Source organism: Myotis davidii, unplaced genomic scaffold (assembly GCF_000327345.1).
Source record: "Myotis davidii unplaced genomic scaffold, ASM32734v1 scaffold1786, whole genome shotgun sequence".
Taxonomy (NCBI): domain Eukaryota; kingdom Metazoa; phylum Chordata; class Mammalia; order Chiroptera; family Vespertilionidae; genus Myotis; species Myotis davidii.
The window spans coordinates 144,710-171,560 of NW_006297147.1; the positions used below are offsets into that span (position 1 = coordinate 144,710).

The 26,851-nt window shown below is 44.1% G+C and overlaps 2 protein-coding genes and 1 pseudogene across 3 annotated transcripts; 1 reads left to right on the top strand and 2 right to left on the bottom strand.

Annotated features, from left to right (window-relative positions):
• Nucleotides 1–3,036: 3,036 nt before the first annotated feature.
• On the bottom strand, nt 3,037–26,812 carry LOC102764864 (zinc finger protein 350). 2 transcript variants are annotated; one of them, XM_015569913.1, is made up of 4 exons: nt 26,778–26,812; nt 12,534–12,696; nt 12,163–12,258; nt 3,037–3,337 (listed from the first exon to the last, which is right to left on the bottom strand). In XM_015569913.1, the coding sequence occupies exons 1-4, from the start codon at nt 26,790–26,792 to the stop codon at nt 3,228–3,230; spliced, it is 384 nt and encodes a 127-aa protein (XP_015425399.1). In that variant the 5' UTR covers nt 26,793–26,812; the 3' UTR covers nt 3,037–3,227. The 2 variants fall into 2 exon arrangements, with proteins under 2 accessions (XP_015425399.1, XP_015425398.1); XM_015569912.1 differs by lacking the exons at nt 3,037–3,337; nt 26,778–26,812 and adding exons at nt 7,783–9,165; nt 18,243–18,324.
• On the top strand, nt 14,240–15,303 carry LOC102763725 (annotated as a pseudogene).
• Nucleotides 22,051–26,851, bottom strand: LOC107184522 (zinc finger protein 350-like). Its single transcript, XM_015569911.1, has 4 exons — nt 26,778–26,851; nt 26,142–26,304; nt 25,772–25,867; nt 22,051–24,309 (listed from the first exon to the last, which is right to left on the bottom strand). The coding sequence occupies exons 1-4, from the start codon at nt 26,790–26,792 to the stop codon at nt 23,066–23,068; spliced, it is 1,518 nt and encodes a 505-aa protein (XP_015425397.1). The 5' UTR covers nt 26,793–26,851; the 3' UTR covers nt 22,051–23,065.

Below are 26,851 nucleotides of genomic sequence, written 5' to 3' on the forward strand. Positions count from 1 at the left end.
CACAGCTCCTGAATCTCAGAGGGAAGGCTGGAGTGGGTGGGTGGGACTAGCTCAGCCGTGGGCAAACTACGGCCCGCGGGCTGGATCCGGCCCGTTTGAAATGAATAAAACTAAAAATAAAAAAGACCGTACCCTTTTATGTAATGATGTTTACTTTGAATTTATATTAGTTCACACAAACACTCCATCCATGCTTTTGTTCCGGCCCTCCGGCGCCTCCGGTTCAGTTTAAGAACCCATTGTGGCCCTCGAGTCAAAAAGTTTGCCCACCCCTGCTCTAAACTTTCAGATACATTAGTTCACTTAAATTCACAACATCTCTTGGAAAGCCTGTTCAAGGCACACAGCTAAGGGGGAGAGCACTACAAAAGTGAAAGATTTGCTCAGGCCGCTTACTCTTCAGCCAAAATTATTTTCAGATAAAAGACTGCTCAACTAGAAAATGTCAGTAATACCAAGAGCAATGCAATTGCTCTATTAGACTACAAAATGTAGAAGCCAGGGCCCAGCTGGTGTGGCTCAGTGGTTGAGCATCAACCTGTGAACCAGGAGGTCACAGTTTGATTTCTGCTCAGGGCACATGACTGGGTTTTGGGCTCAATCCCCAGTATGGGGCATGCAGGAGGCAGCCAATCGATGATTCTCTGTCATCATTAATGTTTTTATATCTCTCTCCCTCTCCCTTCCTCTCTGAAATCAATAAAAATATTTTTTAAAATAAATAAATAAAATTTAGAAGCCAGGAATTTTTTTAAAAAAGGCACTATTGCCTAGCTGGTTTGGCTCAGTGGAAAGAGCATTGGCCTGTGGACTGAGGGGTCCATGGTTCGATTCCGGTTGGGGGGCGTGTGCCTGGTTTGCAGGCTGGGTCTCCAGTGCGGGGCGTGCAGGAGGCAGCCAGCCGGTGGCTCTCTCTCATCATTGATATTTCTGTCTCTCTTTCCCCCTCCCTTCCTCTCTGAAAAAAAAAAAATAATTAAAAAATATATATATATCACTACTTATAATTGCATAGAAGTATCTGTAGGAATAAGTATAACCAGAAATGGCTGAGATATACAGAAAAAGAGACACAACAAATCCTGGAGGTGGGTGGGAGAATCTAGACAAGCAGAGACTCACAATGGGTTGCAAAAAAAACTATAACTGAGTACATAAGCCAAGCCTATCCAAGGTAATGTACACATTGAATGGACGCTAGTCATCTTATCAGTAGCTCACCTGCCTAATGAGACACTATGGCAGACATTAAGGAAATCTGCCATCATTTTATACTATAAAATATGTTTCTAATTAGAGATTAAGTGACCAAATGGAAGGATATCTATGCTATACAGATCATTTCAAATATGAAGGAAGCACAGACATTGTAAAAAAGACATACATGCTGCCACGGACGGTATAGCTCATGGTTGGAGCCTTGTCCTGCACCCTGCAGGGTCACAGGTTCGTGAAAGATCAGACAGAGGCCGAAAACCAAGACTACAGGCTTTATTAGAGGAGAAGACCTGCTGGGCTGTCTGGCAAGGGGAGGACAGCAGCACATGCAGAGGTGAGCACGTCTTTTGGGGGGCGGAATGGGAAGGAATGGGGGCTTAGTGTACTCGGCGTGTGCTGATTGGTGGCTTAATGCATGGTCTATATAGGAACAAGGGCTTAGGGTATTTGGCAGGTATTGATTGGTGATTCAATGTATAGTCCATATAAGGGTGCCTGGTTAGGTACTCAGGTATTTATGGGCTGCAGGTTAGGTCATACTCCGCCCACCAGTTGAGGGGAATGGAGGGTCTATCAGTTCGATTCCCAGTCACAGCACACACCCAGGTTGCGGTTCCATCCCCAGTTGGGGCACCTACAGGAGGCAACCAATCGATGTTTCTCTCTCACATCAATGTTTCTCTCTTCCTCCCTTCCTCCCTCTTGAAGACTTTTTTTTTTTAATCTTTAAAAAAAATTAAGCCCTGACTGGTTTGGCTCAGTGGATAGAGCGTCGACCTGCGGACTGAAGGGTCACAGGTTCGATTCCGGTCAGAGGCATGTACCTTGGTTTCGGGCACATCCCCAGTAGGAGGTGTGCAGGAGGCAGCTGATTGATGTTTCTCTCTCGTCAATGTTTCTAGCTCTCTATCCCTCTCCCTTCCTCTCTATAAAAAAATCAATAAAATATATTTTTAAAAAAATTAAAAAGACACACATCCAGTGCTTTCACTTATCAGAGCTCAGGGTAATAAAAATCATTACTTGTGTAAAATGAGCATGAAAGGAGATACCCAAGACAACTGTGGAGGGAAGTTCGAGGCAGAGAACAAAACACATTATTTTATGACACACACTAAATCATATCTAACTACTTTGTTAGGAAGATAACTTTAGAGTATTTACATGAGAAGACAAAAGAGGTTTTAATTAGTTCTTTGAGGAAAGTGTGAACTAGATTAGGATCCATTGGATGAAGTATCATGTTTCCAGCAAACATCTGAGCTGCAACCCACCTACAGCCCCAGGTGCCTCCACAGACATACATTGGCCTCCCCCAGAAAACAGAAAAACAAAAACCTGATTTCAAGTTAAACCTTAAGTCTGAACCAAGAACTCCCGTTCATTAACACCCCCAAAACCACCCTACCTTAAGCTTCTCCCTACCCGAGCCCCCAGTAAATTGCGATTCTGTAAGAGACACCACCTTCCCTGACACCTACCAGTCCAGTTCTTTTTTTTTTTTTAATATATTGATTTTCAGAGAGGAAGGGAGAGGGGCGAGAGAGAAACATCAACGATGAGAGAGAATCATTGATCGGCTGCCTCCTGCATGCCCCCTACTGGGGATAGAGCCCTCAACCCAGGCATGCGCCCTTGGCCAGAATCGAACCTGGGACCCTTCAGTCCGCAGGCTGACGCTCTATCCACTGACCCAAGCCAAGCTGGCTAGGGCTACCAGTCCAGTTCTTAATCACCGAGGCCCACAGTATCACACACTGACAGCTGACCCCTGGGTCGTTAACATCTTCATATGCTTAAGGACACTGACCACCACGGGGAGGACCACTAAAGCCAACTCCCCAGTGGCCGAACCCAATGTCCCCCAAAGGCTCTTCTCTCGCCTCACAGACCCCGACCCACCTGATGCTGAGCTTCTCAAGACTCCATGCAGCTACCAACAGCTCAAGTCACTTCATAAACAGCCATCCCGGGGCGCTAATGCGGAGGCCCCCCAACTCTGGCTGTTGCTAGGGACGCTTCTGGACATTCCAGGTCTGGTCCCAGTGGTGGTGGTGGTGGGGCTCTATGACGTCATGTGACCACGCCCACCTCCCGGATCCAAACCCAAGTGGCCAACCTAAGGTAGAGGAGGAGGAGCAAAGAATTTTTTTAAATATATACATATTTTATTGATTTTTTTTACAGAGTTAGAAATATCGATGAGAAACATCGATCAGCTGCCTCTTGCACACCTCCCACTGGGGATGTGCCCGCAACCAAGGCACATGCCCTTGGCGGGAATTGAACCTGGGACCCCTCAGTCCGCAGGCCGACGCTCTATCCACTGAGCCAAACCGGGCAGAGAGAAATATTTTAAAAATATAATTTTGTTGATTTCAGAGAGGAAGAGAGAAGGAGAGATAGAAACATCAATGATGAGAATCACTGATCGGCTGGCTGCCTCCTGCACGCTCCTACTGGGGATCCAGCCCACAACCCGGGCATGTGCTCTTGACTGGCATCCAAGGTGACCTCCGGGTTCATAGGTCTATGCTCAACCATTGAGCCACACTGGCCAGTCAGCAAGAAATTGAAATTACCTTTTGGACACCTCTTAGTCTCTTTGTGGATTGAGAACACCGAGCTGTATAAGTTTTCAGAGGCCAGCGTGGAGCAGTTTGTATTCTATTCATGCTTTTGGGCAAACTAGGAAGATGGCAGTGCCCACATGCCATTCCTGAGGAGCATGATGGGGGTGGCCATCCTCCTGGGGCAGAAAACAGCCCGGGAGCTAATGTCCTGGGGAGCCTTTGGACAAACAATGAAGTTGGTGGAGCTGAGATGTTGGAGGCAGCAGTGAGACTGGGGACAGAACACTGGGAGGCTTGAAGTCCTGGTGAGAGTTGGGCATGGGGTGGACTGTGGGTGGGGTTGACTGAGGCCAGTCTGGATGGCCTTGATCAGACACCTGTTGAGGGCAGGGCTCTGTGTAAATCCAGCCTACAGGCTTCACTGCAAACGAGCAAACTGAAGAGGACGATCCAGTATATGAGAGGAAGGAGGGATTCCCCCTGGCTAGGACCAATGATACTTTCATTAATTGCCTATTTGACAGACACTGCTTTTTAAACTACATTCACTTCTTTTTTTAAATTTTATTATTTTTAAAAAATATATTTTATTGATTTTTTTACAGAGAGGGAGAAAGAGAGAGAGCTAGAAACATCGATGAGAGAGAAACATCGATCAGCTGCCTCCTGCACCCTCCCCACTGGAGATGTGCCCACAACCAAGGTACATGCCCCCTGACTGGAATTGAACCCGGGACCTTTTAGTCCGCAGGCCAACGCTCTATCTACTGAGCCAAACCGGCTACGGCTTATTATTTTTTTAAAATATATTTTTATTGATTTCAGAGAGGGAGAGGGATAGATAGAAACATCAATGAGGAGAATCATTGATCAGCTGCCTCCTGCACGCCCCCTACTGGGGATCGAGCCCACACCCTGGGCATTGAGCCCACAACCTAGGCATGTGCCCTTGGCCGTAATCGAACCTGGGACCCTTCAGTCTGCAGGTCAATACTCTACCAACTGAGCCAAACCAGCTAGGGCTTTTTTTTTTTTTAATCTTCACCCTAGGATATTTTTTCATTGATTTTTAGAGAGAGGGAAAGACAGAGAAATATTGATGTGAGAGAAGCACAAAGATTGGTTGTCTTCTTCATGTACCCAACCAGGGCCTGAGCTGGGGAGGAGCCTGTAACCAAGGTACACGCCCTTGACTAGAATGGAACCCCAGAACCCCTCATCCACAGGCCAATGCTCTATCCACTGAGCCAAACCTAATAGGGTTAAACTACATCCACTTTTAACAACAAACCTTTAGAGACAATACTTTAGAGATCCACTGAGACATAGGTGAGTTAAGTGACTTGCTCAAAGGCACACATTTTAGAATTGAAATCAGGCAGTGTGACTTCAGGAATCATTCCCAAGCACTATTCAAGGTGAAGGGTGGATTTTATTTATTTTAAATATATTTTATTAATTCTTTACAGAGAGGAAGGGAGAAAGACAGAGAGCTAGAAACATCGACGAGAGAGAAACATCGATCAGCTGCCTCCTGCACATCTCCCACTAGGGATGTGCCCGCAACCCAGGCACATGCCCCCGACCGGAATCGAACCCAGGACCCTTCAGTCCGCAGGCCGACGCTCCATCCACTGAGCCAAACCGGTTTCGGCGAAGGGTGGGTTTTATTGGAACCACAAGGATCTGGGTGTGATAGCAGGCTTAGGTGTGCACTAGACTGCCTTCACCGGGAGTGGTCAAGCTTTGAAATGTGAGCTCAGCACAGGAAATAGCATCCAGGGAAGCCTGGCAACAGGTCCTAGGGTCCTGACTGTTCAGTTCCAGGTGTGAGCTGATGTGACCTTGCCATGGCCACATCTGGAAATCACAGGACCAGAAGTGCAAGCCTGGTGGGTGGAGCTCTCATGACTAATTCTTTGCTGGAGACTATATGCCCTGAATCTACCCCATTACTAGCTTATACTGTGAGGGTAGTGGTGGGGACATTAATCCAGATTAAAATTTCTATAAAGGCTGTTCTTGGGCTGTTGTGTTCACTGATGTATCATGTGTGTAAAACTGTACTTTTTTCCCTTTAAATTCAAGAATCTAGAATTTATTTTTATTTTCTTAAAATATATTTTTATTGATTTCAGAGAGGAAGGGAGAGGGAGAGAGATAGAAACAAAAGATGATGAGAATCATGGATCGGCTGCCTCCTGCACACCCCCTACTGGGGATTGAGCCAGAACCTGGGCATGTGCGCTTGACCAGAATCGAACCTGGGACCTTTCAGTCCGAAGGTTGATGCTCTATCCACTGATCCAACCCAGCCATAGCATGGCAAATTTCCATTTCTTTTCCTATGCGTAAGACTCACTGTATGTAACTGGAATATAATAGTCTCATGAGATCAAGAGAAAGAACTCTGAATAAAGGAGAAAGTGAAGAACCCAGGGCAGTGGGAAGGAATGAGGGAGATGAAAGTCCCATTATCAATTGAGCAGGTCCCAGAGGAGTCGTGATCCTTATCCCAGGTGACAGGCCAAATTTATAGATTCATCTCCAAAACATTACAAATAGATGTCACTTCCTCATTCTTAGAGACTAAGATTCTCATTTTGTTTTTTGTTCTACTTATTCTAGGAATCATCTTCCTTTTCTGCCTTCTTTATAACCAGTTAATAAATCTCTCTGATCCTATACAAAAAGTTTTGGGTGACAATTCTGTTCTTTAGAACTATTTTCTATGAAGTAGTTATAAAAATTAGCCAGTTAGTTCATTCATTCACTTTCCAAATCTATATGAAATAAGGGGTTTGGTTTGTTTGTTTTTATGGGCTGGCAAATGTAAAATCATAGAATCTACTACTCACCGATATCATTTTCTAATATAATGGAAATAACAGTAATTTCTCAGAGCCTCAGTGTAGCTCATTGTCCTATATCTACTCCTCACATGACTGCTGAGCATATGAAATACGACTAGTGTAAAATAGAAAAAGATTTTTTATTCATTGGTGTTCAATTAATTTTTAAAAATATATTTTATTGATTTTTTACAGAGAGGAAGGGAGAGAGATAGAGAGTTAGAAACATCGATGAGAGAGAAACATCAACCAGCTGCCTCTTGCACACACCCCACTGGGGATGTGCCTGCAACCAAGATACATGCCCCTGACCGGAATCGAACCCGGGACCCTTCAGTCCGCAGGTCAATGCTCTATCCACTGAACCAAACCGGTCAGGGCTGGTGTTCAATTATTTTTTTTTAATATATTTTATTGGTCTTCCACAGAGAGGAAGGGAGAGAGACAGAGACCCAGAAACATCGATGAGAAAGAAACATCAATCAGCTGCCTCCTGCACACTCCCCACTGGGGATGTGCCCGCAATCCAAGGTACATGCCCTTGACTGGAATCAAATCTGGGACCCTTCAGTCCGCAGGCCAACGCTCTATCCACTGAGCCAAACTAGTTAGGGCTGAGCTACAGCTATATTTTTAAAAAAATACTTTTGATTTTGAGAGAGGAAGGAAGAAGGAGAATGAGAGACATCAAAGTGAGAGCAGAACTGCCTCCGGCACACCCTCTACCAAGGATTGAGCCCACAACCCAGGCATGTGCTCTGACCAGGAACTGAACCAGCAACCTTTTGGTGCATGAGCTGATGCCCAACTGAACCACATGGGCCAGAGCTGAGATAGAAATGTCACATATATATCTTTATTGATTTTGGAGAAGGGCAAGGGAGAAACATCAATGATGAAAGAGAATCATTGATTGGCTGCCTTCTGCATGCCCCACACTGAGGATTGAGGCCACAACCCAGGTATGTGCCCTTGGCTGGAATCGAACCTGGGACCCTTCAGTCCGCAGGCTGACGCTCTACTCACTGAGCCAAACCGGCTAGGGCTATTTATTTTTATTTTTATTGATTTTAGAGAGGAAGGGAGAGGGAGAGATAGAAACATCAATGATGAGAGAGAATCATTGATTGGCTGCCTCCTGTACACCCCCTACTGAGGATCAAGCCCTTGACTGGAATTGAATCCAGGACCCTTCAGTCTGCTGGCTGATGCCCTACCCAATGAGCCAAACAGGGTAGGGCTGAGCTAGAAATTTTTGATCAAATCTTTGCACACAGAATATCTCTGGATTTTATCTTATTGGTTTCCTGTGACATAAAATAAAACATAATTGCTCACTGAAGGCGAGACCACACTCACTGTATTCATAAGGTTTCTGTCCTGTGCAAATCCACCTGAGGGTGCACCTCTGGCCACAGGCTGGCCCACGATGAGTACATTTCTGTTTTCTAGAGGCCCACTGATGTTTAATACTGTCTGAGGGACCACAAAAGGCACCTGCAGAGTCACCGTATTAACAAGGTTTTTCTCCTGCAGGACGACACTGGTCTGTGATGAGCTGGGAGTCTCTGAGCGAGGATGTTCCACCTTGACTGAATGAATTTTCTGATGTTCATTGAGGACTGATTTTGCTCTGAAAGTTTTCCCACATTCATTACAACCATAGGGTCTCTCCCCTGTATGAATTCTCTGATGTACAGTGAGCTGTGGCTTCCTGATAAAGGTCTTCCCACAGTTACTACATTCAAAGGGTTTTTCTCCTGTGTGAATTCTTTCATGTTTAATGAGATCTGTCTTCTGGGAATAGGATTTTCCACATTCACTGCACACAAAGGGTGTCTTTCCCGTGTGAAATCTCTGATGTGTCGTGAGAGATGTCTTCTGGCTGAAGCATCTTCCACATTCGTTGCATATATAAGGTTTCTCACCTGTATGAGTTCGTACATGTACCATGAGGTTGCCCTTCTGGATAAAGCGTTTCCCACAGTCACTGCATACAAAGGGTTTCTCTCCTGTATGTATTTTGTAATGTATGTTGAGCTGTGACTTCTTAAGAAAGCCTTTGCCACACTCTGTACATGCATGAGGTTTCTTTCCTGTATGCGATCTCCGGTGTTCGTTCAGTGTGACCTTTCTGGAGAAGCTTTTCCCACACAGGCTACATTGATGAGGCTTCTCCCCTGTATGAAGATTCTGGTGATCAGTGAGCAAAGACTTCCTCATGAAGGCTTTCCCACATTCACTGCATACGTGAACCTTCTCTTTTTTATGAGATTTCTTATAATTAATGAGTCGGGACTTAGTGTTGACGAGTTTTTGGTTTTCCAAGAATTTCATTTCAGTCTGAAACTGTTTACTGTTAATGTGGGAAAAAGATTTCCCATCTTCAGGAAGTTCACCAGGCTCCTTGATTTCATAGTCACAATTTTCAAATAACTTATTTTTGTGACATTGTTCTAGGCTATTCTCCATGCTTTCATTTTGTACGTGCTCTGGCAGATGGTCATCAAGTTTCCAGATATCTAGTAAAGAAAATGAATTTCCCATCATCTTGATTTGTAAGAAAGGTAATGAAATATATACCTTGATGTGTGGTGCCTTTTATACTGAGTGTAACTAAACTTCGTGTTTGATGTTCCTTGTTCATTAGTACAAGTAATGAAAAAAAAGTAAAACTGAATAAACACTTTGGCTACTTTCTGAATATTAGCCTTGCCAAATATGCACACTGTGAAATACAAACAACTTACTGTTTCTCACTTCTATTATCCTTCAGCATATATCAGGCTATCACACCACAGGTGGGAGGGCCACCTCATCTGAATTGGACAGGGATTCCTTCCACATTCCTCACTGATGACTACTGTATACCAACATGGTCCTAGGTTGGGGACACACAAACACAGTCCTGATGTTCACAGAGCTTACACTGCAGTTTGGTGAAGCCACTTAAAGGGCAAAGACACATGCAAGAAACACCTGTAGCCCTGACTGGTTTGGCTCAGTGGATAGAGCATTGGCCTAGGGACTAAAGGGTCCCAGGTTTAATTCCAGTCAAGGGCATGTACCTTGGTTGCCGGCATATCCCCAGTGGGGGATGTGCAGGAGGCAGCTGATCAATGTTTCTCTCTCACTGATGTTTCTAACTCTCTATCCCTCTCCCTTCCTCTCTGTAAAAAATCAATAAAATATATTTTAAAAAACTGAAGAAAAAAAGAAAAAGAAAGAAATACCTGCAGGTTGTGAAAACAGGTGGGAAGGTGCAGTGGAAATGGAGAGAGGTGAAGGAAATCAGGCTACATTTTGGAAGATGCCAGGACTCACTGTGGACTCATTATTGTGCTGGGTGGGCATGAAGCAAGAAAAGATGATGACAGAGAAGAGAACTTCCAGCACTTCTGACTCTAAAACTACATCTTAGGGAAGTGTTGTTTCCCAACGAAGTAACGCTAGCCATTATGCTGACTTAATTTCACTCCAGCACTTTTCACCCCGTATACCTATAATTTACTTTTTTATTTTTATTGATTTTAAGATTCCACCTTTTAGAATGAGAGCTCTTGGTGTATTTGTATGCCTTTTCTCACTTTTATTATCCTTCAGCATATACCAGGCTATCAAAAGTACTTTATAAGCCCGGCCGGCATGGCTCAGTGGTTGAGCGTCGACCTATGAACCAGGAGGTCAGGGTTCGATTCCCGGTCAGGACACATGTGCAGGTTGCAGGCTCCAGCCCCAGTGTGGGGTGTGCAGGAGGCAGCCAATCCATGATTCTCTCTCATCGTGAATGTTTCTATCTCTCTCCCCGTCTCCCTTCCTCTCTGAAATGAATAAAAATGTTATTTTTTTAAAAAAAGGGCCGAAACCGGTTTAGCTCAGTGGATAGAGCATCGGCCTGTGGACTGAAAGGTCCCAGGTTCGATTCCAGTCAAGGGCATGTACCTTGGTTGCGGGCATATCCCCAGTGGGGAGTGTGCAGGAGGCAGCTGATCGATGTTTCTCTCTTATCGATGTTTCTAACTCTCTCTCTCCCTTCCTCTCTGTAAGAAAATCAATAAAAATATATTTTAAAAAAAGTACATTATAAGCCCAGCTGGCGTGACTCAGTGGTTGAGGGGTGACCTAGGAACCAGTAAGCCACAGTTTGATTCCTGGTCAGGTCACATGCCCGGGTTGCAGGCTCCATCCCAGTGTGTGGCATGCAGGAGGCAGCCAATCAACGATTCTCTCTTTCATCATTTATGTTTTTATCTCTCCCTCTCTCTCCCTTTCTCTCTGAAATTAATTTTAAAAAAAAGAAAACCAATTTTTAAGAAGTACTTTATAAAAGGATAAATCAAGGAAGCAATCTCAAGTATGGAACATACTGTGGAGTTTAGGAGAGAAAATGTAAATCTCTGCATGAGCAAGATATACTATATCACAGAAATCACTGAAGAATTTCATGTCATGTGAGAGGCAACAGTTAACTGGGACTTAATGTTGTCGGAATATGATGGAAAGAAAAAGGAAACATTTCAGGAGGTAAATACAGTGGTAATATCTATGACAAACAGTTAAGAGAGATCAGAATTAAATACACAAAGGAATTAATTTGAAGTAGGCAACAGTTATGGTCTGGTTTAGGCAAAAACCGTATGCAAGTTAAACTAAATGTTCGAGTTAAAACACACCATGAACAGCAGACTCCTTTAAAGAAGAGAGCGCTGTGGGTAAGGAATAAGTGAGGTGGTGGCTGGATGGCCAGGAGGACAGGTGCACAGGAGTGAAGTAGAACCTAAGCTTTCAGGGGTTCTCTAGGAGGGACGATAATTCTAGTTCCTTGCCGTGCCCGGGAGCTTATCGAGAGTTGCCATCGAGATGAGTAAATTCCACAGAATAGCATCTGTGGTGGATCACATTGGGGAGGTCGCACTATGGGAGTCTTGTGAGGGGAACAAAAGAAGCTTAGCTGATTAGAATGAAGTAAACTTTGAAGGGTTAGTGGTTCAGATGACAACATGAAAACCAGAACCTTCGAAGACCCTCAGAGTGAAGAATAGGTGAAGCTAAGATAAAAAGAAAAGCAAAGGTACAAGGAACCAATTAATTTTGGAGGCAGAGCATCCAAGATGGGGTGAATCTTAGGAAGGGAAATCAATATCACCAGGGGCAGAAAGGAGCAATGGTCAGAAAACAGCACAGTTTCTCTTGGGATGGAGGCCTTGGGCAGTGGACTTTCATAGCAAAAGAGGTGAAGGAATATAAAGACTAAAGGAAAGGTTTCAGAATTCTAAAAAAAGGAACCATACAACCAAAACTCAAGGTGCAGATAAAGAGGGATCAAATCCCAGAAGAGAGTAAGGGATCTATTTTTCTCTAAACTCCTACAAACAGAAAGGGGTCTACCCTCTCTCACTGGGAAGGACATACACTGAGGCACTGCTCACCTATCCTCAAATCCCTTCACCTCTGAGCCCCTTCTCTGAGCGACTAGAATGTGATTTCCACAGCCCCCCCTTGTGCTGGTTCTCACTCACCTGAACGGGTTCCACAGGGGAGTTCACCTGCCACTGTCCATGGTGCTTTTCCGTGATACAACTTGGAAAGTATGTCAGCTTTGCTGGCCTTACGACCTGTTCATGGAGAATGATAGAAGCCATAGACACACAGAATAGGACTTGGGGTCTGTGAAGACCACAGAATATAATAAAGACAAAACAATTTTCACACTTAGACAGTAAAGGTATTCACTCAGGAGAAGGGAGAATATTCCTATCTGGGGCCAAACAGAAAACTTAAGATTCATCTACCATTTCAGAAGACCAGACCTGCCAGAGATTTCAGAAGCTGAGAATGGAAAGGCCACTAACTGAGGACCATCGGACTGACACACAGGAGCTGTCCTCACCCACTGACACCAGGTGGCTATAGGTCTCCAACATCACATCCATGTACAGGTCCTTCTGCGCAGGGTCCAGGAGCTGCCACTCGTCCCAGGTGAAGTCCACGGCCACATCGTGAAATGTCAGGGGTTCTGGTAGCAACTCCATGCTGTGTAACGGCATGATGTTCTTAGATGACATAGGAGAAATGTTAGTTTCTCTGCTCATTTTCACTTTATAGGCTACACCTATATAGCCAGTGAGGTTTTAGTTTAGTATACAGTTGAATAATCACATGCCTAGTAAAATACATGGTGGAGAAAAGTAGTTTTACAGTTGTTCCTATGGAAAATAATACAGTAATTCATAAACAATAATCAACTGTTTCACATACTAACAACTGCAAAGCGACTTTTGCCCCACATTGCATCTTATACCTGAGCATTCAGTTATCCATGTGTTTTATCCAATTAGGAGTTTCTATAATGGGAACTTAAATGTACCTGTTACCTAGAAATACCACATTCGTGTATTTGAGATACAATACAGGGTGTCCCAAAATATATATACACACTTTGAATAATTATTAATTCCAGTGGGTTCAACCTGAAACGAAGGCAATATCAATCGTGATATTTAAAGGCCTCATTTCCTTCTGTTCTCTGAAAAGAGCTGGCCACGGGGAGGCTCTGACTTGGTGTGTTTGAGTTTGCTCTAAATTTCTGTTACCCAACTGTGCAACTACCTCCTTCCTGCTTCAAATGATTCTATTGCTTCTGATGAGTCAGAACCTGTGGATTAGGGTGAAAATTCAATGAGTGATACATTTCGTATGGGATCCATTGCTAACAAAATGCCCACAGTATCGCTGGTGTCCCTTTAGTTCAGTGGTTCTCAACCTTCTGGCCCTTTTTTAAAAATATATATATTTTATTGATTTCTTACAGAGAGGAAGGGAGAGGAATAGAGAGTCAGAAACAGCGATTAAAGAGAGCCATCGATCAGCTGCCTCCTGCACACTCCCCCACTGGGTATGTGCCCGCAACCAAGGTACATGTCCTTGACCGAAATCGAACCCGGGACCCTTGAGTCCGCAGGCCGACTATCCACTGAGCCAAACCGGTCAGGGCCCTTCTGGCCCTTCAAATACAATTCCTCATGTTGTGACCCCAACCATAAAATTATTTTCGTTTCTACTTCATAACTGTAATGTTGCTACTGTTATGAATCGTAATGTAAATATCTGATATGCAGGATGGTCTTAGGTGACACCCCTGTGAAAGGGTCGTCCGACCGCCAAAGGGGTCGCGACCCACAGGTTGAGAACCCCTCCTTTAGTTGGTCTCCTATAAATATTCACTCTTCAGGTCAATAAAAACCTTAGGTTCTAAATGTGGAGGTATTCCTTTATTCTGTGGGATTTAAGTGGTGCACTGTGAAAGAAGATGAGGGAAATGCCATTATAGGGGCAGAATAATTGTTCCTTCTCTTCTAGGTTCTTTGGTTGATCTAATAATTAAATTCATATAACTCTGTTAACAGAGGAAAACAATAAAAAATACTTCCTGTATACATGGAAGCACTCAGAAAAATGGAGTATTGGCCAAAATGGCAAACATCACCACCTGAAAAACCTTTACCTAAATCCAAACATGTTGGGGGCGGAGAGTCAGCTGTTAGAGATTACTGGGAAAGGCACAATAAAGACACTTAATGATGGTCAGCGGCGGGACCCTGGAGATGGCGGCTCAGAAGATAAAGGAGGGGCTGGAGCACATCGCCCAAGCTGAGAAAGACCTGAAAACTGGTTTCTTAAAGTGGAAGCCAGATTAGAACAGTGCTGTGATGAATATAGAAAAGCAGCCCTTGCTTTTAAAAATGCCAAACAGTTTGACCAAGCAAAACATGCCCGCCTGAGAGAAGCTGTGGCCCATGAGCGTAACAAGGCTCTTTTCCATGCTGCTAAAGCTTATGAGCAAGCTGGCATGATGCTGAAGGAGATGCAGCAACTCCCACAGGCTGTCCAGCTGACTGAAAAAGCCAGCATGATGTATCTGGAAAATGGCACCCCCGACCCAGCAGCCATGGCCTTGGAGCGAGCTGGAAAGCTTATAGGAAATGTAAACCTGGAAAAGGCTGTACGTATAGTTATACCAACAGACAGCTAATGTGTTTGGAAATGAGGAACCTTTACGACAGGCAGTTGAAATACTAGGAAAAGTCTCCAGACTGCTAGTACGAGGGCGCAGGTTTGATGAGGCGGCACTCTCTATTCAGAAAGAAAAAAATATTTATAAGAACACTGAGCCCTTGCCGGTTTGGCTGAGTGGATACAGCGTCAGCCTGCGAACTGAAGGGTCCCAGGTTCGATTCCAGTCAGGGGCACATGCTCAGGTTGTGGGCTCGATCCCCCGTGGGGGACTTGCAAGAGGCAGCCAATCCATGATTCTCTCTCATCATGGATGTTTCTACCTCTCTCTCCCTCTTCCTTCCTCTCTGAAGTCAATAAAAAAAAAATACATTAAAAAAGAAAATTGAGAGAATTACCCAACTTGCTATAAGAAAACAATTGCCCAAGTCTTAGTTCACCTTCACAGAAATGACTATGTGGCTGCAGAAAGATGCCTCAGGGAGAGCTACAGCATTCCAGGGTTCAATGGGAGCGAAGACTGTGCTGCGCTCAACAGCTGCTTTAGGGCTATGACCAGCAAGACCAAGATCAAGTGTCAGAGGTCTGCAACTGGCCCCTCTTCAAGTACATGGACAAGGATTACGCTAAGCTGGGCCTGAGTTTGGTGGTTCAGGAGGAGGAATCAAGAAGAAAGCCAGAGCAGCACCCCAGGCACCCCAGTTGTCCGCAAGCACCACTGCTCTCCTCCTCCCCCACGCCCCCACCCTCCAAAGATGAATATGCGGGAGGGCTGTGCTAGGCTTTGCCGAAAGGAAACATCCTCATAAGGCATTCATGGACTTGGAACTTGCCTAAGGGTACCCACATTCCATTGCAGTCTAGGCTTTGAATGCTAATAAAGGTAAATTTAGTTTAACACTTCCTCAAATCACCCATTGTACCTGCTACCTGTGAAGCACTTTTTTTCTTTCTAAATACACCGGAAGGAATTAACCGGAAAAAGGAGTGTCACATTTTAATAGTTGATTTTAAAGTTTGCAAGCCAAATTCTAAGACAAATTATGTTCTAAGCAAAACAAAAGAGCCAATAGACATATTCTTTTTCTTGTAATTTATAGAGAATTTTCTTTCCATTTTTTAAACAACTGCTGCTAAAATTGAAGTTTACTAGTTAAACAAGATAATATTTTAAACATTTGTTTTGTTATAGGAAATTTATCCCTTGTAATATTAGCTACATTTCTTTTTTAAAATATATTTTTATTGATTTCAGCAAGGAAGGGAGAGGGAGAGAGAGAGAGAAACATCAATGAGAGTGTCATTGATCTGCTGCCTCCTGCACACCCCCTACTGGGAATGGAGTCGGCAATCCAAGCATGTGCCCTTGACCAGAATCAAATCCAGGACCTTCCAGTCCGCAGTCCAATGCTCTATCCACTAAGCCAAACCAGCAAGGGCTAGCTACATTTAAATTAAATCTTTTTAGATGAGAGATTGGAACAGGAAGCTATTTTGATCTTGACAATATTATGTAGCCCAATAAAGGACGCATTTAAAGTCTTCTATAAAAAAACAGAAGCTTAATGTGCAGATATAAGTCCTGCTTCCTCCACTGATAGTTTAGGGGGGTTTGGTATAGTGAGGGAGACACCCTTACAGATGAAATTTCTCTGACAAATATAAATGTCCTTTTTTAAGGGGTAACTTCTACTAGGCTTTCAGAGCTTCTCCCAGGGCTGCAGTTTCTTCAAATCAACCAGCTTAAAATAACCAATATCCCAGCAAAGAGGCATGTTTTAGGGTGGGAAATGCTCCCCTTCATACTCACAGAATTGGTTATTTACAGGAGAAAACACTCTCCCAGTAACGACTAACAGGTTTTCAAATACAGTGGGGCCTTGACTTTCGAGTTTAATTCATTCCGTGATGGAGCTCGTTACTCAAATTACTCGTATGTCAAATCACTGTGACGTTCGCTGCACCAACTAGCAGTGGGGTATCTGAAGCTGGCTGGTATGTAACCCGAATTTTAGCTCGCAAAAAATCGTATCTTGAAAAACTCGTTAGTCGGGACACTCATAAGTCAAGGCCCCACTGTATATAGCTGGTTAGAACTACACAATGCATCTAAGCTCATTTCACAGTAATTCAATCACTAGCAATGGGAACTGGAACCACCTGTTTGACTAAGATGGACCTGGACTTACTAATACACTGGCATATGGGTCACCTTCCCACAGGGATGGAAACTAAAATATAATAGAGTTTTTGTTAGGAAAGAAAAACACATGAATGCCTATCAGGCAAATAAGCAACAATGTCCCTTGCTGTATACAGAGAGGTGATGCAGGCGTTGGCAAACATTTGCTGAAAAGGATAGATTAACATTTTCCAATTTGCAGACAAAATGTCTGTCACAAGGACCCAATGCTGCCTTTGCAGGGTGAAAGGTGCCATAGAGGATACATGACAAAACAGGCTGGTCATTGCTGGTTTAGTCCCTGAGTCTCCAGTTAATCAATTAATGGACTGAAGGTTAAAAAAACAGAAGGACTGCTCTAGCCAGTTTGGCTCAGTGGATGGAGCGTCGGCCTGCGGACTGAAGGGTCCCAGGTTTGATTCTGGTCAAGGGCATGTGCCTTGGTTGCGGGCACATCCCCAATGGGGGGCATACAGTAGGCAGCCGATCAATTTTTCTAACTCTCTATCCCTCTCCCTTACTCTCTATAAAAAAATAATAAAATATATTTAAAAAAAGAAACACACAAAAAAAACAGATGGACTGCCCTAGCCGGTTTAGCTCAATGAATAGAGCGTCAGCTAGAGCGTGGGCCTGAGGACTGAAGGGTCCCTGGTTGATTCCAGCCAAGGGCACAGGCCTGGGTTGGGGGCTCGTTCCCCAGTAGGGGGGCGTGCAAGACGCAGCCGATCAATGATTCTCTCTCATCATTGATGTTTCTATCAATCTCTCCCAACCTCTCTGAAATCAATAAAGAAATAAATAATAAATTAAAAAAAAAACAACACAGAAGGACTGAAAATTGAACTCTGGGACCAATGCCTTTGGCCCCAACAGCAGCCCGGGTCCTAACCTTACAACAAACACCAGGGATCCTCCACTTCCAAAACTTCACCCTTAGAAGCTTCTCAGGACCACACTGACCACACTTCCTTCTTAATCAGAAACCCGGGCGAGACACTGCCGTGTGCTGACCTCCCTCGCCGACCTCAACATCACTGACCCGCGTTTTAAACCCCAACCTGAACCTGACACCGCCATCTTCCCAAATGCCTCCTGCACTTCTCACACGTGGGGTGACCCGCAGCACCCCATAGCCGCACAGTCAGGACAAGGGCGTCACCTCTACAGACTCTCCATCTGGGCACCGACCCCGCGGGCACCCCGACCACAGACAGATGCCTCTGCTTCCCTTCAAATACCTCACATCCCGGTCCTACACGGGTCCCCTCAGCTACCCTCCCGCCGCTCCTACCCTCCCCCTCCATCCCCGTGATGATTCCACGCTCCGCACAACGCCACACCCACCCGTCACCTGAGAGAAACCAAACTCCTACTCTGACGCAAACACTTCCGTGTACTCACCTGAGTTTTCCCTCAAATGCCGCATTACAGCACAAACAGCGCGAACCCTTTCAACTTCTGCACGCGTCCCGCTCCCTCTACGGTGGCCGAGGAGGGTCTCGGGCTTTTGAAGAAACGAGGCTTACGCTTTGCTGTACGTTTTCAGTGCATTCAGGGGCAATATGTCCGCGCCCACGCAGCGGTGGCCCACAGGGGGCCGCCATGTCGGGACGCCTGACTGCCGTACAGATGCTACAGCTGGGAATTTCATGCACGTAACCAGGGATGGCGGGCAGGTGAGAAGCTGCTGAAATGATCTCCTTTACGGGCACTTGGACTCTTAAAAAACGGGTCCATTTTGAGAGCTTCGTAATGCCAACACGGTGCGAGCTCAGTTACTTTCAGCGGGCTGGGCAGAGAAGTGTATTCTCCTCTTTACATAGAATTAAACACAAAAAACCTTTCCAAAGGATCAATTAGGATTCTAGGTGGCAGCAGAGCAGCACAGGAGGCGCTCCTAGAAAGGGAAAGCATTACACACCTGTTCAAGGGACACTCAGAGATAGCTCTAGCCAGAAAAGTTTTTTGTTTTTTTTATATATATATATTTTATTGATTTTTTACAGAGAGGAAGGGAGAGGGATAGAGAGTTAGAAACATCCATCAGCTGCCTCCCGCACACTCCCCATTGGGGATGTGCCCGCAACCAAGGTACGTGTCCTTGACCTGAATCGAACCTGGGACCTTTCAGTCCGCAGGCCTACGCTCTATCCACTGAGCCAAACCAGTCAGAGCCAGAAAATAGTTTAATAACAGAAAGAATTTGTCCCGGCTAGCATGGCTCAGTGGTTGAGCATCAGTCTATGAACCAAGAGGTCATGGGTTCGATTCCCAGTCAGGACACATGCCCAGGTTGCAGGCTTGATCCCCCGTGGAGGGTGTGCAGGAGGCAGCCAATCAATGACTCTCTCCCTCTCACTTCCTCCTTGAAATCAATAAAAATATATTTAAAAAATAACAGAATTTCAGAAGCTAGTACAGTGTGAGGCTGGGCGTCACCCCCTGGAAAAGGGGAACTCTGGGAGAAGGTTATTAGTAAATTGTCACAGGGGGTGGTGGGCAGCGTGAGGGGAGGACTCAAATAGGCCACTAAAGTGAGGGCAGTAAAAGTCTGGAATCAATGGCAAGGGCAAACGGGAATCCATCCCATTTCGAGGTCTACTGTAAGGGTGGTGATTGGACTGTAATCCAGGATTTAGGGCAAGGAATGTCAGACTGAGGTGTGCGTGAGGCCACTGTTAAAACGCCGTAGTCCCCAGGTTGAGCACCACCTGGGAAGTCAAACTCCTCAAGCCAAGTAGCTGAAGTTCTTTTATCACAACAAAGGCCCCGTTTGTTCCATGAGAATGTTGTATAATTATTATCATTTTTTTGTTAATCCTCACCCAAGGATATTTTTCTGTTGATTTTCTTAGGGAGAGTGTAAGAGAGAGGGAAAGACGAAGAGAAACACTTATGTGAGAATATGTATTTATTTTTTCAGTTAAAGCCTTCAGAAATACATAATAAATTTGGACCAGGGGATTTGTAATTACTTTAAAAAAAAGAGAGAGAAAAACATAATGTTTACTCACAACATTTAATATCATCTCACACTTTCCAAATTCTATAAATTTTAAAGTATAAATACTACATAGTTATGCTTTAAGTTGCTACACACTGTACAAATAAAAGTTACGTTTTTAGGTACCCAAACTTATTAGAAACTTCTCAAAAAAATTTCTCCCCATGCTTTTAAAACCCTCTTGTCTAGTCAAACAGAATACAATTTATCCTTCTCTATTATTCTTGCCAAAATGAAAAAAAAACCTTTATTTTTGCTGATTATAAGTTATACATGCTTCTTAAACATTAAACAGTACATAAGAAAGGTTACCTGTTATCTAACCTCTAGGCAATTTAGCAATTAACACTTTAGAGTGTATTTCTCAAAACTTTTTTGATGTATCTATAAGCATATGCAATTTCTCTTTAACTTCTATTAAACCATCTTTTACCACACAGAAGTTACATTTTGTGTAATGTTTCCGGTTTTGCGTCACACTTAGAAAGGCCTTCCCTAACAAAATATAAAAAATCCTATTAAATTTTTGCTTTTCCCCCCAGTTAGAATTTTTATATTAAAAAAAAATCAATAGTCCTGGATCCCAGATCAGTACTGGAGTTTCTGGTTTAGGGGGTGTGAGATATACCTGGGAAATTTGCACTCATTTAAGTTTCTGAGGCAGGAAGCCTGTCAATCCTTAGAAGTAGCCCTGTGCTAGACTTACTGGGGATCATTCTGTAAGTTATTCACATGCCTAATCACTATGTTGTACACCTGAAACTAATATAATGCTGTATGTCAACTGTAATTAGAAATTTTAAAAAATTAAATATTAAAGAAAAAAACTGCCCTGGAATGTTGTCTTGATACAAACATTATGATGGGTGACTCCCCTCAGTCCCTCAGTCGTGGTTCAAAATATATCCAGAAAAGCCTAACAGGCCAGGGCAAGAATACCCCTCTCCCCACCACCCCTTACAAGTAAACATTATTGTAAATCACTATCTATTACTGTGCATTATTCTTCCTCATAGGACCTATCACCTGCTGAGATCGCACAATCCATTTACTGTCTCCCTCCCTCCATTGTAAGGTCCATAAAAGCTGTTCCTTTGCCTGCTTTGCTCACTGATGTCACTTCAGTGGGTACTACAGTGCCTGGCACAATGTTTGGTGCCTGAAAATATACCTGAAGGAGTAAAATTACCCCAAACCCAGCATTTGAGATTGAATCCTGAAAGAGCCACCACATGGCAGAGCGAATTTCCATTTTTTTTTTTAAAGCCAAACTCTTTATGACTTTATGACTTGGATAGGTGGAAAAGTATGGGACAGTTAGGAGATTAAGGGAAAGTGCTCTGGAGAGCGAGAGAACCAGAGTCCCTCTCCTAAGAGAGAGGGAAAAGGAAGAAAAAGCATGTCTCAATTCAGCAGTAAACAGTGGAGCCGGAAGCTTTGAAATGGTAGCAGCTCTAAGAATAATTGCAGCCCTGACCGGTTTGGCTCAGTGGATAGAGCGTCGGCCTGCGGACTGAAGGGTCCCAGGTTCGATTCTGGTCAGAGGCATGTGCCTTGGTTGTGAGCACATTCCCAGTGGGGGGTGTGCAGGAGGCAGCAGATCGATGTTTCTAACTCTCTATCCCTCTCCCTTCCTCTCTGTAAAAAAATCAATAAAATACATATTTAAAAAAAAAAGAATGATTGCAAAAGCTTTGCTTGACAACATCTCTTAAGGATCTCACATTCCATCTCCCACATTCTCTATTCTTAGAGACTAAGATTCCTGTCACCCTCTTTACTCTGTTTATTCTGAACACCTTTTTCTTTCCTGCTCTGCCCAGTTTATATTCAACTAAAGTTTCTAATCACACATGACTGTCCAGGACTGCCCAGCCAGCCTATGTGGCTTAGTGGTTGAGCACAGACCTATGAATCCAGTTAGGGTATATGCCTGGACTGAGGTGGGAGGCCTGCAGGGGGCAGCGATCAATTATTCTCTCTCATCAGTGATGTTTCCATCCTTCTCTCCCTTTCCCTGAAGATAAGATATAATTTGTAGGGAGACAACTGTTCTTTATTTTTATTTATTCCAGAGAGGAAGGGATAGGGAGAGAGAAACATTAATGATGAGTGAGAATCATACAGATAGAAACATCAATGATCTGCTGCCTCCTCTATGCTCCCACTGGAGATCAAGCCTGCAAACTGAACCAGGAATCAAACTGTGACCTCCTGGTTCATAGGTTGATGCTCAATCATTGACCCACCCAGCCTGGGTGAGACACGTGTTTTTTACAGTTCTTTACAATTGCCTTCCAATAGCTCATCCCTGTGACAAAAATCTGATTAGTAATTTTAATACAACCAGTCACTTTCCAAATCAACATACAACTAGTTTTTACTTTTCTGTGCTGGGAAATATAGAATCATTTCAAGCAGTGCTCTAGTGTATAACTCTCTGGCATAATGCAAATTAAGACAGATTTCTCTGAGTAGCCATATTGTTAGCTACAAAGTTTTGTTCATTGTGCTGTCACACAGATATGGCTACTGAGCACCTGCAATGTGGTTTAGGGAGGGTCGGCAACCGTTGGTTTAGGTCACCCTTGAAACAGCTTTTATGTTTTGTAAAGATGCAAAATTTAGTCGCCAATGGGAACCAATGGAAGACCAGGGGCTATGAGGGCAACCAAGGCTAGAGGCTCCAAGGAGGTGGGAGCAACCAGGAGAGCAACATATTGGCAGAGGGGCATCCTCAGGCGTGAGGCAACGCTAGCGCCAGCCTGGATCCTGAGATGTTGACAGTGGCAACTATGACTCACCCACCCTCGACTCCCTCTTAAGTGACAGCCAACTCTTCTTTCATACCGGGGGCTCAGCTTAAGTGCTTCCCATGAGTGAGCAGATCTGGGAGCTGCAGACCATCATCTGGACAAGACAGCCAGTGTAGGGACCTTTGTGTTTTCTGCAAATCACTTGACCAGACTTGGTGTGAAAAAGATTGGATCAGCTGCCCTATAAAGAAGGTATGGTGACCACTCCTTCAGGATACAAGGATGGAGTGAGATTTGAGAAGGGAAATTGTGGCCTCAGCATGAGTATCAATTCATATATTTAACAGCATGAGACTCTCACAACTTCCCAGTTTCAGCATTTATACAATTTCTCTCAGGATATACTTTTCAACAATAATCTGAACTGGAATTTTTGTATCAAATCTTTGCACACAGAAAGTCTCCTATTGGTTTCCTGTGACATAAAGTAACACGTAATTGATCGCTGATGGTGAGACCACACTCACTGCATTCAGAAGGTTGCTGTCCTGTGCAAGTCCTCCTGAGGGCGCACCTCTGGCCACAGGCTGGGCCACGATGACTACATTCCTGTTTGCTAGAGGCCCACTCATGTGTAATACTGTCTGAGGGACCACAGTAGGCACCTGCATAGTCACTGTATTAGTAAGGTTTATCTCCTGTAGGACAACACTGATCTGTGATGAGCTGGGACTCTCTGAGCCAGGACATGTCGCCTTGACTGAACTATCATGTTTTCTTCTTAGGTGTTTTTTCTCATGTCTCACAAGGGTCGGCATGTAGGCAAAAGCTTGCCCACACGTGCTGCAGGAATAGGGTCTCTCTCCAGTGTGAATTCTTTGATGTTTAATGAGACCAAAGGCCCGGGCAAAGAATTTTCCACACTCATTGCACACAAAGGGTGTCTTTCCTGTGTGAAATCTCTGATGTGCTATGAGATCGCCCTTCTGGATGAAGCCTTTTCCACATTCGTTGCATACATGAGGTTTCTCCCCCGTGTGAATTCGCCTGTGTACAGTGAGATTGCTCTTATTCACGAAGCCTTTTCCACATTCGTTGCATATACATGGCTTTGGCCCTCTGTGACTTCGCCTATGTACAATGAGGTCGCGATTCTGGAGGAAGCCTCTTCCACAGTTACTGCATATGAAGAAGGGTTTCTCTCTTGTGTGTGTTCTCTGCTGTTCAGTGAGCATGAAGATTGTGAACACTTTCCCATATTCACTACACTGATGTGGCTTCTCACCTGTATGAATGACGTGATGATCAGTGAGACAAATCCTCTTTTTGAAGGCTTTCCCACCGTCACCCATTACGTGAGCCTTCTCTCTTTTCAGAGGTTTGATGAGTTGGGACTTAGTGCTGATGAGTTTTTGGCTTTCCTGAAATTTCACTTCAGCCTGAAATTTTTCACTGTTGGCTTGGAGAAAGGATTTTCCAACTTCAGTAAGCTCAATAGGCAAGGTGATTTCATAGATTCTTCTCTGGTTGAGTAAAGATAAATCTGATTTTATACTTTTTTTAAGTACATTAAACAAATGGTTTTGTGGTAACAGAGCATGGTTTATGCTCTGATGGACAGTATTTTCACATGTGTTAAATTTATGCCATTGTTCTAGGCTTTCATTTTGTAAGTGTTCTGGTAGATGATCATCACGTTTCCAAGTTTCTAGGAGAGAACAGAACAATGAACTCATCCAACATTTGAATTGGAAGAAAGGTAATGAAAACTTATCCTGATACATCCAGCCCAGCTGGCATGGCTAAGTGGTTGAGCTTCGACCTTTGAACCAGGAGGTTATGATTTGATTCCCAGTGAGGTCTCAATCCCCAGTAGGTGGCATGTTGGATCAGTGATTCTCTCTTATCATTGATGTTTATATCTCTCTCTCCCTCTGCTTTCCTCTCTGAAATCAATAAAGTATATTTGTTACAAAATTCCATGTTTAATGTTCTTTGGAAAACACAATAATATAAAGAAAAAAAAGGTTAAAGTTGAGTGTAAAAATAGGTTCCATAATTCACCATGATGAAATACAGATTTGTCTACTTCCTAAGGTCATGATAAACATGCAGACTGTAAAATATAGGCAATTTATGGTATCAGCAGACACACAGAAACCAAATTGGAGAGGGACAGACTCACTCCTTCCCCATTCCTCACTGCTGACTACTGTGTACCAACACGGTCCTAGTTTGGGGACACACAAACACAGTCCTCATGTATAGGGGCCTAAACTACAGTTTGGTGAAGCCACTTAAAGGGCAAAGAAACGTGCAAAAAACAGCTACAGATTGTGAAAACAGGTGAGAAGGCACAATGGAGTTGGAGAGAAGTGGAGGAAAACCAGTTACATTTTAGAAGAAGTCAGGACTGGCTGTGGGTCCATTAGTGAGGTGGGCATGGCAGGAGTAAGGTGATAACACAACAGAAAGCTCCTAGCACCTGTGACTAACAACCTCCAGAAAAGAACTCAAATCCTTCTGCACATCTCATCTCCATTAACGTAAATGAGAACTCCACTCTTCCCTGTAACCAGAAAAAAACTTCTCAGCATCACCCTTCATCTGGTACTCTCGCTCACACACAGCATCTACCTCTGTGATAAATCTCGCCTGTCCTCCCCTATGAATGTGCCCAGAAGTGGACTAACACCCCTTCCACACATGGAAGCCAGTCCCTCTTTCAGACTACAGCAGTAGCCTTCTGCCTGCTTTTCCTGTTCCTCCCCTGCCAGCGACCATCTGTTTTTCATCCAGGAGCCAAAGTGATCTTTCCACATAAATTATATCACAACTAGAGGTCCAGTGCATGAAATTTGTAAACATATAGGGTCCCTATACCTGGCCGGCGATTAAGGCCGATTGGGGCCTTCTGGCTGCTGGCCAGGGCATTCCTTTGTTCCGCACCACCCCCTGGTGCAGATAAAGAGGGATCAAACCCCAGAAGAGAGTAAGGGATCTATTTTTCTCTAAACACCTACAAACAGAAAGGGGTCTACCCTCTCTCACTGGGAAGGACACACACTGAAGCACTGCTCACCTATCCTCAAATCCCTTCACCTCTGAGCATCTGCTCTGAGCGACTAAAACGTGATTTCCACAGCCCCCCTGTGCTGGTTCTCACTCACCTGAACGGGTTACACAGTGGATTTCACCTGCCACTGTCCATGGTGCTTCTCCATGATCCAACTTGGAAAGTATGTCAGGTTTGCTGGCCTCATACCCTGTTCATAGGGAATGATGGAAGCCTTAGACACACTGAATAGGACTTGGGGTCTGTGAAGACCATAGAATATAATAAAGACAAAACAATTTTCACACTTAGACAGTAAAGGTACTCTCTCAGGAGAAGAGAGAATATTCCTCTCTGGTGCCAGACAGAATACTAAGATTCATCTACCATTTCAGAAAGCCAGACCTGCCAGAGCTTTCAGAAGCTGAGAATGGAAAGGCCACTGACTGAGGACCATCTGAGTGACACAGGGAAGCTGTCCTCACCCACTGACACCAGGTGGCCGTAGGTCTCCATCATCACATCCCTGTACAGGTCCTTCTGCTCAGGGTCCAGGAGCTGCCACTCCTCCCAGGTGAAGTCCACGGCCACATCGTGAAATGTCAGGGGTTCCTGTACCAACTCCATGCTGTGTAATGGCATGATGTCCTTTAGATGATACGGAAGAAATGTTAGTTTTTCTGCTCATTTCCACTTTAGAAGGTGCAACTATATAGCGAGTGGGATTTTAATTTAGTATACAATTCAGTGATCACATGCCTAGTAAAATGCAAGGTGGGACAAAAGGAGGTTTACAGAAATAAGACAATAATTAATAAACAATACCGGAATTAACTCTGTATCAGGTATACACAACTATAAATCTACTTTTACCCCATCCTATATTTTGAAATTGAGCATTCAGTCATCCATGCTTTCATCCAGTCAGAAGTTTCTATAATGTGACCAAGCACAATTGTTCGTTACACTAGAAACACCACATTCATATATTTGAAAGACAAAAGATACACACACACACACACACACACACACATAATCTTTTCAGATTAACAGAGGTGGTTTTTATAGGCCTCTAGACATCCATGAATGAAGACAAGAAAGGATAAAACGAACCCAATCACCTGAGCCTGGAGCATTTCCTTCTGTTCTCTGAAAAGAGCTGCAAGGGCGAGGCCTTGCCTTGGTGTGTTCGGGG

Coding starts and splice junctions, on each gene's coding strand:
- LOC102764864 (XM_015569912.1), bottom strand. CDS start 12,690: ATGCCGTTACACAGCATGGAGTTGCTACCAGAACCCCTGACATTTCAC. Junction 12,259..12,533: donor TAGCCACCTGGTGTCAGTGG/GTGAGGACAGCT, acceptor CTCCATGAACAG/GTCGTAAGGCCAGCAAAGCT. Junction 9,166..12,162: donor CCCCTGTGGAACCCGTTCAG/GTGAGTGAGAAC, acceptor TTTCTTTACTAG/ATATCTGGAAACTTGATGAC.
- LOC107184522 (XM_015569911.1), bottom strand. Junction 25,868..26,141: donor CGGCCACCTGGTGTCAGTGG/GTGAGGACAGCT, acceptor CCCTATGAACAG/GGTATGAGGCCAGCAAACCT. Junction 24,310..25,771: donor CCACTGTGTAACCCGTTCAG/GTGAGTGAGAAC, acceptor GTTCTCTCCTAG/AAACTTGGAAACGTGATGAT.